The following is a 13,845-nucleotide window of genomic DNA, read 5'->3' on the forward strand; positions in this document are numbered from 1 at the left end:
TAATGTACAAATAGCTTTTATTTCCTCTTTTTAAATGCTTCAGAATTTATATAGCCACCTGTTCAGTATGGTTGAAGCCACCTGTTCAGTATGGGGACCACCTGTCACATCACAGGGCTTGTGTTTGAACTACAGAGAAGGCATGGATTTTTGCAAATGTACTGTAAGGAAGCTATTCCAACAAATTTCAAATCAGATGACATTAATAGCATGACAAACAATCTGAATTTGATTAATTACATCTACACAGCTTGAAATTTGTTCAGTGTAATATAAGTATGTTGTATGAGGTTGTTTCTAGACAGAATGAGCTTTGGAAATTTTAATAAGGATAGGCATTTTATCTTGTAAAAACTAAATATCAAACTCTGCACAAATTTTTTTTTTTTTTTTAGTCTTAAAAAAAAAAAAAAAAAAAAAAAAAAAAAATTACATAAAATAACTAGTAAATTTAATTTTGCAGCAAAATTTATATCTGAAGCTACCACATATTCCCTTCCTCTTTTACCTCAGCTGATCTTTGGGAGGTTTTAAGCCCAGGCCACGCAGAGATTTTTTAAAAAAGTTTTTACATAAGCTTTAGGATTAATTTCTTTTAACTTTCCTATTTAAGGAAATATTTCATTAAATCTCAAATATACTGTCAAAAATTATCATTGATCTTTCTTCTTCTTGTGAAAATACTGTTCACTGAGCTGAAAGCTCATTTAGCTTCAGCAGAGAATAAGTGATGTTTCTATACAATAGCTGCCAAACTTGGAATATAAAAAACCTGTATGTTTTCATGCAAAAACTGAAATTTCAGGTTATTATATTTATAATATGGTTAATATACAGGGTGTTTATAAAGTCTCGGACCCATTTTGATGTTTAATAACTCATTTAATAATGAAGATATAAACAAACTTATGGCATTTATTGATGGAATAACTTCTATATTTTCCTTTTCAGGTTTGAACATCTTTACTTTTGTAAATATCATCTGCGCGTGTGGTTAATTTCCGATAATTTCATTTTCCAGTCTAAATATCTGTACTTTTCTAAATACTGTCTGCTTATTAATTGCATTTTTCTCTCTTTTGTTTTTGGCAACTATTGCAATGTTATGCTTACTTTTGATGTGTTTGTTCTAGTACGTTTGTATGTGATGTTTTATTCGATCGGATATTAAGGAGAATAATAGCAATAGCCTCTGTGGATACCGATATGCTTGCCGGTACCTGGCGTGAAATTGAGTATTAACTTGATATTCTCCGTGTGACGAAGGGGGCACATGGGAATTTCATTGACAAGGTTCATGAAACTTTTTGAGTCTATCTAATCATTTGCGTCTTTACTTTTAATCTATCTTTATTATTTTATGAGTTATTAAACATCAAAATGGGTCTGGGACTTTATAAACACCCTGTATTTATAATTTAGGTTATTATATTTATCATATGATTCTCATGTAAAACATATTTCTATTTAATAAAATATTCTAAATTTTATGGTCTTTGGATTATTTTCATTTTGTAATTTTCTTACATTTTTATATTGAAAGCTTTTCTTTTAATGAAGACCTTTTAAATGCAATGAAAAATATATATATATGTATGCAAATGTTAACTGCTTAAACATGATTTGAATCTTCATTTAAGACAATTCAGACCAGATTAAAATTTAATAATGGAAACTAAGCTGACAATCATCAAGGGTGGGGAATGGAATTTGCACAATTGAAATTTCAATATTTCAATAAATTTTATTTATTGCTGGGAAACATTTTCCTCATTAAGTGTTACAAACTGGGAGATTCTGTAATTTAACGGGACACCAGAAAATGTGTTGAAAACACAGAGTCTTCATGTAAGCTACAAGAGCTTAGCAGCTATGTCTTATGAACTTGAATTTTCTTTTATACTATTATAAATTTCATCATGCAGTTTAATGATGTTAAAATCATCTCAATGAAATATCAAAAATAATTAATTTTTATTTCATGTTTTAATATAAAGTTTAAAATTTTTAAAGTATGATTACAAGATGCAAGATATGCATTCTTGGAAAAAATAAACTAGCAAACAAAAAGAATACGGAGCTTGCTAATTAGACACAAATTTAACAAAAAGCCTGCATGAACCACCTACAGCATACCACTGCTTCTAGTTACTAAAAGTCATCCAACTTAATGAAATGAAAAATCTTTTAATTAATACTGTAAGAAAATTTTCTGTTAAGTTAAATTTGATATGAACAATGAAAAGTCAATGGCTTTCTAGAAGTTTTCTCATGATGCTTGTTATTCTCAGTTTGCTGGCTCAGCAAAACACATTTCACATTGTAGAGAGTGTCTTCCAAAGTGTGTTCTATTAACTAAAACATACATGCAGGTTTTTCAGTAGTGTTAAGAATGTTGCTAGATTACTAGGTACTTGATGTAGAATCAAGATGAATGAAAGCAGTGAGTTTCTGCTGCTATAAAAGTGGCTGTGACTTGCAAGTGTAATTTCTTGCAAGTTCATCAGTTATGCAGGTGCTAAGATCTTTTTATTGTTTTGCAGAGCCATAAGGTAATATTTTTTTAATATTTTTTTATGGATGAATGAATGTTACAGAAACAGTGCAGAAACTACTGATGACATAAGATATTAATGGTATCAATTGAAGAAGAGGTTTCTCAGATCTCAGTTAGAAATAGGATATAAGATGTATTGAGAAAAACTCTCTCCGATTGAAATATGCCTCCAGAAAATAAGATGAACAATACTTCTGCTTGGAAGATACATATGTGATGTCTGATCTACTAGATCTACCCTGTGAAAGTTACATCAAAACTTTTGATGGACTTCTTCCAAATGATATGTATCTGCCATAGATTACAGGCAAGCATGATATATTTATTCTTTAACTGGGATTTCTAAAATTTTTAACTTTCCAAAAATTATTCAGTAAAATTTCACGTGCACTTGATCACAAGTGCATGTGAAATTTTAAGCAAATGAAAGAGATTTACAAGATTTCCTCTTTAACAGTAAAAACCAAAACTACATAGAAAAAATCTTTTCTGAGCTGTAATTTCATTAATCTGAATAAATTTTCATTTGGACAGCTTACAAAGTGTCAAGTGTAAAAGACATTTAACCTCCCGAAGATCAATTTGTGTAATGTTAATACTACAGGATTTATTAAAAACTTCACAATTATTTTTAGCTACATCATGCATTCTGACATAAGTTTAGCAATATAATCACATATTTTGATAATATATCCATTTAAAAATCTATATAAAAATAATATTGCTGATATGCAGATTATTTTACACACATTTAACATATTGCTGAAAAAGTTATAAAATTACTCGTGCAAAAATGCATGAAAATATGATCACAAAAGCAATCTATCAGGTTTTAACTTAAGTTTCCCGCCACCGCAAATATCCTCTGCACTAACAGTTTGCGTCGGCCTGTTTAATCATATTTTGTGTAACAATTTTTAGCATTTGAAAGAAAGAGACTTGCTTAAGAACACTGTGTTGTGAAATTTGTAAAAAAGTATTGTTATTATTAAGATGTCTGAAATGGAACTATCATGCTACCAGATTAGAACCATCATTTACATCCACTTCTGTGGGAAAAAAAGTCAGCTACAGAGTGTCACCAAATGTTTACAGCTTTAGGTACTAACACTGTATCATATGACACTGTGAAGGTTTGGTAACGAAAGTTCAAAGACAAGGACTATGACATTCAAGAAGCAAAGTGCTCTGGCTGGCATACTGATGTTGATGAGGTCTGCCTGTGAGAACTTGTGGAAGAAGATCAATATGCAACCACTCGACAGCTTGCTAAGGAGTTACATTGTTAGTGCCATTTCTTCATTAGTCATACTATGCTTCACATAAACTTGATGTACAAGTTTAATTGCTCGGTGCCACATGAGCTGACTCGAGCAGATAAGGACAGACATGCTTGGGCCTGCACTAATCTGCTCAAATATCACTGAAAGGTTAAAATTCTGGACCAGAATGCCACATGTGATGAAAAGTGGATTTACTTATACAACACAGGCCGAAAAGGGGGCTAGTCTGCACCCAGTCAGTCTGTCAGCAGCGTTGCCAAGTGCCAAATGATTAACAAAAAGATTATGCTTTGTATCTGGTGGGATTGTTGCAGTATTATCCACAAAGTATATCTGGGAAAAGGTAAAACCTTTGACAGTAAGGTGTACAAAGAGATGCTAGTCCTTGCTGATGTTACTATCATAGAAAAACTTTAAACTGAGTTCTGGTGCAAAAAAGGAATATTCCATCAAGATAATGCAAGACCACATGTGTCTGCATTCACCAGCTGGACTCCATACAGACTCAAATGGGATATTTTGCCACACCCATCTTATAGCCCCGACATCACTCCTTCAAACTTCTACATTTTTTCACACCTGCAGCTACATCTTGCTGGTGCTATCTTCCATTCTACACAAGATGTCCAAAATGAGGTTGACCTGTTTTTGGACTCACGGCCAAATTTCTGAGCCGAAAGCTCTGAAAACGTACCAAAATGTTGGCAGAAAATCATTGATTTTGGTGGTCATCACTAAATACACTAAAGGTACTGCTTTCATGTTTTTTCTAACTTTATTCAGAATGATTTTTGGTGGAAAATTTTAATTAGAACCAGATATAATAGGATACTGAATGAAGAATTTCTTTTCAAAATAATTACCTGAGACGAAAATGTGCAGACTAAATAATCACATTTAGAAAGCATATGTATATCCAGTATAACACCTTTCAGTGACTCTGTAGTGTAACGCTGACCAACAGATGCACTCTTAGCTATATTAGGATCTCCATAGAATATGTAATTAGGAAATCTATAAATAAATGCATAAATCATACTCTCTACTAGAAATGAATAACACACATAAGAAAAATGTTTCACATGCACATATACCTCCTCCTTCCCCCCCTCCCCCCAAAAAAAATCCATCCCAGATAATCAGAAAAACTTATAAACAAAAGACTGTAATTATTTTGGATTAAAATTTTGAAGTCTACAAAACTTCAATTTTTTTATGTTGAAGAAAGTTTTTGCATTTAATCTCCTTTTGTTCTACGAATTTCACGTTATATTGGGGGGGGAGAGTATAATTATACTTTACTTTTATTAACAACATTTCTTATACATCTAAAATGAAGACTAGATTTAGAATAAAAATAAGTATGGTTATAATTACATTTCAATATGAATAGTTTGCCTGCACAGAAGCTACAGGAGACAAAAGGGATTACACCAATGAAAACTATATTTAAAAAAGTCATAAAAACATCTACTAAAAAAGGGTGTGTTTGTGTGTGTGAAGAAAACAATGTCGGTCTTTTTTTCCCTAAGCACGCAACAGATAAAAAATATGACAAACAAAAGGTTAAAAATAAATCAGAGTACTGTTCAGAAGCTTTCTAAAATATGCAGCAACACTAGAAAATTGTGAGAATATATGGAATTCATTTACATATTTGGTGTCTCTCCTCTCCAGAAAAATGAGCATGTAAAAAAACTGTACAATGACCTTGAAACTTAACCAGGGTTCGTACACATTTCCTTATATGAAAATTAAGGACTTTTAAGGACCATCAAAGAAAAAATTAAGAACCTATCAGCAAACAAAAAAATGAATAGAATAAAGCAATTATCCATACAACCGACTTCATGCTTGTGATTTCACTTTAAAAAACTAACAGAAGTGTGTATTATGCACTATTATTAAATTCAATTTAATACTTACCATAAAACAATTTTGAAAATTAAACTAACTCCCTACAAGTTATGAAGTAGATAACATTAAATTAGGAACATAATTTCTTGAAAAACATGTATAAGTGTATTTTACACTAATAACAGTCACTATTTTAGAGATTTACACGATTATTATTTAACTTATTTGATATTTATTTAAACACAGTCAACTACTATTATAATCACAATGTGAGAATATTTTGCAGATTAAAATAACTGATTTGTAAACATACAATTTATTTCCTTGGTTTTTTGAAAGATACTAGAATAATAAACTGTACAATAAAAGATACAAAACATTTGTGCTTTTTTTAAATCTGAAATCTTCCTTTTCTTTCACTATTCTTCTAAGTTCATTTGCTTTGATAAACAAATCAATGTTCCTGCTGGTCTCAGCTTCATCTGCTAAAGCATCTACTTCTTCATTAATATCTTTAATGTCCCTTTGAAGAAATTTTTTCTTCTGCTTCATATAATCAATTTCTTCCTCAATAATATTTCTTTTCCTCTTTGAATTTTCAGATTTAGTTAAAATATTTTTGTTCTTCTAAATACTGAACTTTTAAATAACGAACTCCACTTCTTGCAGAAGCTGCTACTGCTGATCTCATTTCTTTATTAATTTCGATATTAAGAACACCTCCAGAAAATTTTATGTAATCAAATACTGTGCGTTGAAAAATGTATGATGAGTCACTTAAATTTTCAATTTCATTTGCTTTATTTACAGAGAAGCCCCTTTCCACAGAGGCCTGTTCATGTGACAAGATAAGAATACTTGTCACAGTGAATACTTGAATAGTGAAAATATACATTTTTTACTATATATATATATATATATAATTTATTTCCTAAACAATATTGATTAATTGATTATATTATCTCCTAAGTTTAATTAAAGTAGAATTATTTTAAAAGAGTGAATCCATACTGGTAAGTTATATTTTGAAAGATGTATATATATATATATATATATATATATATACAGTAGATCCGGACATCTAATATCTGGAATGATCTAAAATTAGAATCTCAAAGCCACAACCAACCAATTGCGCAGTAGATTTTTTTCCTCATCATAAAAAAACATGCCGGAAATCCCGATTCTTAATCTCAGTTTGGCGCTAAATAAAATATCTCATTATTGAAGAAATAATTATTTTAGCATAAATTTGTGTGATTAGTAACTTGACTCCATAGCTGCGTATCTGCTTGGAATAATCTCAAACCGAAACATTTGTTAATTTATCCTTGATGCCGAAATCGCGAATCATTATTTATTGTATTTCGCTTTCATCACCGCATGTTTATCAACGGATGACAACTTGAGTGATGAATCATGCAGCGACGCCAAATAACAGAGTATTATCCGATTACAGATTTAAGTTTAATGCGCTAAAATGTTGACAAGGGGAGATTTAGCAGAAATTTCTTTCCTTATGCTAAAAATAGATTTTGTTAATGATACTCATAGGACAAACGATTATATTTAGTGCTATTTGAATTAAGAATAACTGATTTGTTATTCACATAAAGCCAGAACCAGCGCCAGAGCTCGCATGGCCGCACCAGGCGGCAGAATTTAGCGAAGTTAAACCGAAGTTTTTCATTGCGATGACAATGCCCAATCATCAATCAATTAACGGAGGGCGAAATCTGTAGTATGGTTCTAAATCCAGAAAATACAGCTACCGATAGTGAAGAAAGTAACAGAGAGGTTACTGAACGAGAAAAAATTTTGATTGACAAGTTATTCCGAATTCTCGACACAGCAATTACAGGACTTGAACAATGGAACTTAATAACTGAACAAGAAATTATATGTCTATAGTATTAGTCTAAAGTATTAGCAGAGAAAACAAATCAAACAACTCACATTGAAAGAAATGTTTAATAAAGTAAACATATAAATATTAAGCTCTTTTCTTTTGTAAATTTTGATACCCTTTAAATCATAAATGCTTCATTATTTTATAAATCACGATTTCATATTTTCAATTTTATAATTTCTACGTGCCATCTTAGTAGATTTAAAATGATCTAATATCCGGAAAAATCTCAAATCTGGGATCGCCGAAGTCCCGACGAGTCCAGACCTCGGACTTTGTACTGTATAAATATATATATATATATATATAATACGGAATGTATATTTTCAGTTAAACTTCTACCCAATAACTTTAGTAATTCATGAAAGTTAATTTTGCATCTAGTTAATTCAGGAAAATTAGTTTCAATTAGTTGTTTTCAGCTTTGAAAATATTAAAAAATTTTTAATTAGTTATTTTCAACTAATAATTGTATCGCCATTAGCAAAAATTATGCATTACTATCAACAACATAGGTTTAAACCAAATACTTAATTGTCTATTAAAGCTTCAAAACGTATTTCCGAACTTCACTTTTTCTCGGCTAGCGTTACCGAATTTGCCCTTGGCGACCTAAATCGAAATGGAGCCAACAGATTTCCCGCGAAATCGATAACAGACCCTCTGCAGAAATAAACTCATAATCCCGATATCCCATACATATAGTATGTGCAAAAGAGAATAAACTCCGTAGAAGGTGATAAAAAATTAATTTATGGCTTGATTGAAACAAACACAAAAATTAAGCTAAGCAAAACCGTGTAAAAACAAATTGAAATGATAAAACGAAACTTAATTTTCATGTGAACTTTCAGCGCTGACTCTCCCATTCTAGAAATTTCAATTTGTTTCAGACAAAGACCACATTTAAGGATTGCCATCCATCAATATCCAGTCTTTGTAGTCAGCTTGATGAAGCCACAGTTTATTGAAAATGCATTCCAGGCATCTCGGAAATCTGCCCTTTCCAGGCATCTCGTTCTTATTGGCGTCGGAAGGGTTGTGGCCTTCCAGGTTGGGATTGCTCTAATTTTGGCAAATATTTTCAGAATCTCCCCCCTTTTTTTTTCTCGAGCACCTTCATCATCACTTTCTCCTCTTAAAGAACTTCCGGCTTCACGCTTTTGTCACAGTCTGCCTAAATTTATGGATAACACCTGTTTCGAAAGATTGCGTGAATAGCCAATCAGACACCGATACTTTCGTTCGGGTAGCTAATTGTTTTTTTTAATTGTTTGCAACGCAAATCCGCCAACAGATTGGTTAAGAGCCGTGTAATTTTAATTCCATATTCATGAGAAATCGTAATTCACACTTAGAATGGCAATCATTAGAAATGATAAGAAATGTCAAATGAGCAAAATTAAGGACTTTTAAGGACCAAAAATAATTTTTGAAAAAATTAAGGACTTTTAAGGACCGTACGAACCCTGTTAACATGCAGATGATAGAAAATGCACAGCTAATGACCTGAAAAAGGAGATATATAAAAAAAAAAAAAAAAAAAAAAAGTGTGGGATATATGTATCCCAAAATGCCCATAGCTCAACTTCCAGAAAACAAATTATGCCATTTTCCAGTTAACTCAACTGATGCTATTTGTACACAAAATGTTAAAAATGTTTTTAATCAGGATTTTTGAAAACTTTCAGCTCACTTTTGTATTTTTGCTAAAACATGCTATACACAATAATATGATTTTACAGTTGTGTCATAAATAAAATTTTAATACATTAAAATAATATAAAGATACAGAATAAATTCTTTTCAAACTAAATTCAGATAATATATATTTTAAATAGCTATTGAAACATACTTTTTTCCTTCATACCCCAAATTTTTAATCTCTTATCACAGTTTTTAGTGTACATTATCTATGAATAATTTTATGCATACTTTTTTTTTTTTTTTTTTTTAATCCTGTACATCCACTAGAAAGAAAACATAATAATCACTCCTCACTAGTAAACAAAAATTATGTGTTGATTACTTATTTTGAGTAATAATATATTTTATTATATTCACATATTTTTTTTTTTCTATAAAACTTCTTATGTTCTATACAGAAATTTACTACAGTTTTCACTATATAGAATTTTAAATCTACTAGTTATGCTACACCAATGAGCAAAATTTTTAGTGAAATCTTACACCAAAAATTTTGGTCAATGCCATGCTATATGGCAAAATTTTTCTTTTACAGCTATCTGAAGTACTTGTATATTCAATAAAATATTGCCATTTAGTATGATATTATATATTAATTGTAATTAATAAAAGTGTTCTCTTCACAGCAAAATATTCCAATCTTCTAATCTTGTTTAACAGAATGCTGATTTCTATTTTCCAAAAATTTACTAATTTTGTTTGTTTTAAATTTTCTTGACAACTTTTTTTAAAATTTTATGATACAAAAATTCAATGGTTGGATAAAACACAGTGGTAATATATTGATAGCTCTAAGACTTCATTAGCATGGTTACAAACACTCACAGTTCCTGAAAATAATTACCTGCCATGGGTACTGCCTTCTGCCCAGATTTCTAACTGAAATCTTTACTAAATCTATGGCAAACACAAAGTTGTTGCTTTGCTAATTTTACATTACACTGACGGATTGTATGTGCTTGTACATGTGATAATAAAATCTTTTCGGAAGTTGATGTGTTACCAATAGTTTTTATATATTCCTTATAATCAATTTTCCCTTCCATTCTAAATATTATCTCTTGAATAGCACTCATTTTAAGTGAAAGATGAGTAGTTAAATAATAAAACATTGGTAATTAAGGTAACTTTACATTCAAAAATCCTCCCTGCAAAAGTTACAGACTGTTATGTTATGCAACCGAGCATTTATGATTGCTGTACCAATATTATTGCAACAGTTGACCTACCTTTCCTGCTAACTGACACAAATCATCCAAATTTCACACTTCTGTACAAGACTTCTGCCAAGTGCATAATAATCCTTTTTATGATTGCAATTAGATAATGGATAAATTAAAAATAATATGCCATCATTGAATTTTAAGCTAAAGAAAGGCTGTTTAATAACCATGAAATCTAGAAAATGTTTAATGACACAATACCGTTGACAAAACCAATATGCCCATGGTCGGAGAACCAAATTACTGATGGCAAACTATGCAACAAAACATGAAAACTTTTGATTTATCTTCCAAATTTAATGCCATTAATTGTTTAAGAAAATGAGTGATTTACAAGCAACAAATATATATCTTAATAATTTAAATCTTTATTTGATTTTTAAGAATAAATCTAATTTAAATAAATTAAAACAATCATCCAACTGGCAATTTTTATGAAAATTTGCAGCATTATTATAATGAGTAAAAGATATTTCTAATGCAACACATTACATACTTTGTATAGAAACTTTTTGTTTTTATTTACTATTACATGAAAAAAAAATATATCCACGTTATAAGTCGAGATATTTTTGACAAAAAAAAGACTTCAAAGTGGGGGGTCGACTTATACGCGGGGCCATCAAAAATTAAAAGAATCGGAAGTTAAAAAATTTCTTTATATAATGCAGTTGTTTTCTTCCCGCACTCAAATTGGACAACTTATCAAATAAGTCACTTACTTGAAGTAATTTCATGACTTAAATTATGTGGCGAACTAACTAATCAGAGAGTTTCATACTTTAACTAGAGTAAGTTTCGATTAAACCAAAGAATTTTCGGCCTCCGAACAATAAAAAGCCTGATATTACATTAATTGCTCAGTGGGTTAAAGATGCTTGGAACGAAATACCCTCTGAAATGATTATAAAATCATTTAAAAAATGTTATATTAGCAACGAACTAGACGGCACGGAAGATGATGCTGTTTTTGAAAGTGAAAATGACTTCGAAGGCTGTAGTAGTGATTGTAACAATACAGAGTTCGAGACTGAAAATATGTATGATGATGAGCCAATGACGACAGAAGAGTTCTATGAAATGTTTGGTGAATCTGACCATGAATCGGACGTTGAAGGATTTTGATTTTGTTTATTTACCAAAGTATTTTTTATCGTATATTTACTTTTTTTTTCTCAGATGATTTTGAATAAATGTAGTACTTAAAAAAAATTTTTCGAAGTTTCTCGATTGATTTCGGAAGTGGGGGGTCGACTTATACGTGGGTTTCTTATTTTCTATGAATTTTTTATGTCGAAGTGGGGAGTCGACTTATACGCGGTATCGACTTATACGTGGGTATATAAACGGTAAACAACACTTTTACAATCTTTGTACATTAAATTACTTTTAAACTGATCATTAAAATGACTTGTCACTAATGACTTAAAATATCAATCTAGCAACCCTATTCTTGAAACATATCATAAAACTGCTACACAAGGTTTTCCCAAATCCTTACCTTTGTTACAGTAAAAATCTACTGCACTACTGCTATGCTATATCAAAGCTACCTGTAACTGTTTATAAATAAAATTAACATTACATATTAAACAACAATTCAAAAAAGTGAATTCCACAATACTAAAACAAAAATTATAATTCAAGACTTTTAATATTTTATGGATTTTCCCTTCTTACTTTGAGACTGCATTGTTGGTATGGTTGTAGGGTAGCCAGTTACTATAATTCTGGGTTTGAGTTCTAGGGAAGGCATAAGATATCTGTAAGTCTCTAGGGCATGGGCCACTTAAAATACCATTGAGCTGAAACTCTCTCGAGAGGTTGGTAGTAGGAAAAGAGGTGGTAGGAGATACTTTGACCCACCTTCCAGAGCATTCTTGATTAATACTGGGACAGATTGGACAAACTCATACTGTCACCTATAAGGTGACCAAAGCCTAAACTAACAGAAGGCTCAACCACTACTTTCTTACCATGATGGACTTGATCTAGAAGGTTCAGATCAAGAGTATTAGAAACAATAATAATAATATAAAAAAATCTGAAATGGTTCAGGTTTTAACTTTCACCTAAAAGGGTTTGTTAAGTTTTTCTTTTCTTTTCTTTTCTTTTTTTTTTTTTTAATGCTTTTGCTGAGATCACAGTATACCAGTATGCTGTTGCACTCTTTCTTGCTATGCCCTTTTTTTGTGTTAGCTTTATTATTAAGCATAATTTCTTTGCACTTATGCCATACACAATTCAACAACATTTTAAAAGCAGCATATGTCTAAAATTCCCAATACAGTGTTAAGTTAAACATTTTTCTAGTCTTTTCTCAGTTCATCATATTACTGTTCTGTTTTCTTAGAAAAATGTCTCACAAAACATTTTCTTTGTCTTTTCATTTTTTATGTTTTTGTGTTAACTTCATTTATTAAATACTATATTCTTCACACTTATGCACATAAAATTCAACTCAACAGAAAAATCACAAAATATTTAAACACATATCTTTATAATTTCGGATATACAGTCTCGCACGCTCGAGAGAAAAATGTTTTATTCCATACAGCATTGCCACTGCTTGATTTTAAATCGCTGAACTTGTTAATAAAAACCTGATTTAAGTTTTACAAAATATGTAAATAAAATTGAAAATTTGGGCATCCAGGTGCACATGTTTGAGTGGAGGATTACGTTATTCAAAATGTGATGGCCACATGTACTGTCATTTTTTCACAATATGAGGAACACACATACATAAAAGCTGATTCTTCATCATTTAATTTCTTTAAAAATAATACAGAGTGATAATATTTCATGGTAATAATTTGAAAAATGATACAGTGTTTAAAGCGGACAAAATATCTCGCTTTGAGACTAATAGTCCGTTCGGGCTAACAACAACAGAGAACACTGAGAACAAATAATCCTACTTACTTTTTTTTGCATTCTGTCAGAAGATTAGGATCATCAGTAGCTAGATAAACTCTTTTTTCTTTAACAGAACCATCAAATTTTAATTGCTCATAATATTCTTCTACGTGTTCCATATATTCCTCTATGGAATGAAACTGTGCTTCTGTGCCTATTTTGTCTGTCCTCCGAACGTGAACGCTAAGCAAATATAAATGAGAAATATGATAAGCTAAATGACATAATGCCTATAAATTCAAGAGCAAGCTTTTAACTGACTATAAAAGTAATTATCATTAAAAACAAATGAATAAATATATTGTATCTAGAATTCACTTCCAAAACAGATTAGAAAGGGCCTTCTTCATATGGTCTGTATACACTAGCAATTCCTTTGTGTCTCCTTTT

The 13,845-nt window shown here is 30.7% G+C and overlaps 1 protein-coding gene across 1 annotated transcript in view; it reads right to left on the bottom strand.

Annotated features, from left to right (window-relative positions):
* Positions 1 to 13,845, bottom strand: part of FucT6 (alpha-(1,6)-fucosyltransferase 8) — a 75,346-nt gene that overhangs the window by 17,256 nt on the left and 44,245 nt on the right. Inside the window, exons 8-9 of the mRNA XM_035371504.2 lie at positions 13,462 to 13,638; positions 4,704 to 4,854 (exon numbers count right to left, since the gene is read on the bottom strand). Coding sequence (XP_035227395.1) covers positions 4,704 to 4,854; positions 13,462 to 13,638 — 328 coding nt within the window. The remainder of the gene's footprint in view (positions 1 to 4,703; positions 4,855 to 13,461; positions 13,639 to 13,845) is intronic.

Source organism: Stegodyphus dumicola, chromosome 2 (genome assembly GCF_044657685.1).
Source record: "Stegodyphus dumicola isolate Sdum_Otavi_A_Nest chromosome 2, ASM4465768v1".
Lineage (NCBI taxonomy): Eukaryota > Metazoa > Arthropoda > Arachnida > Araneae > Eresidae > Stegodyphus > Stegodyphus dumicola.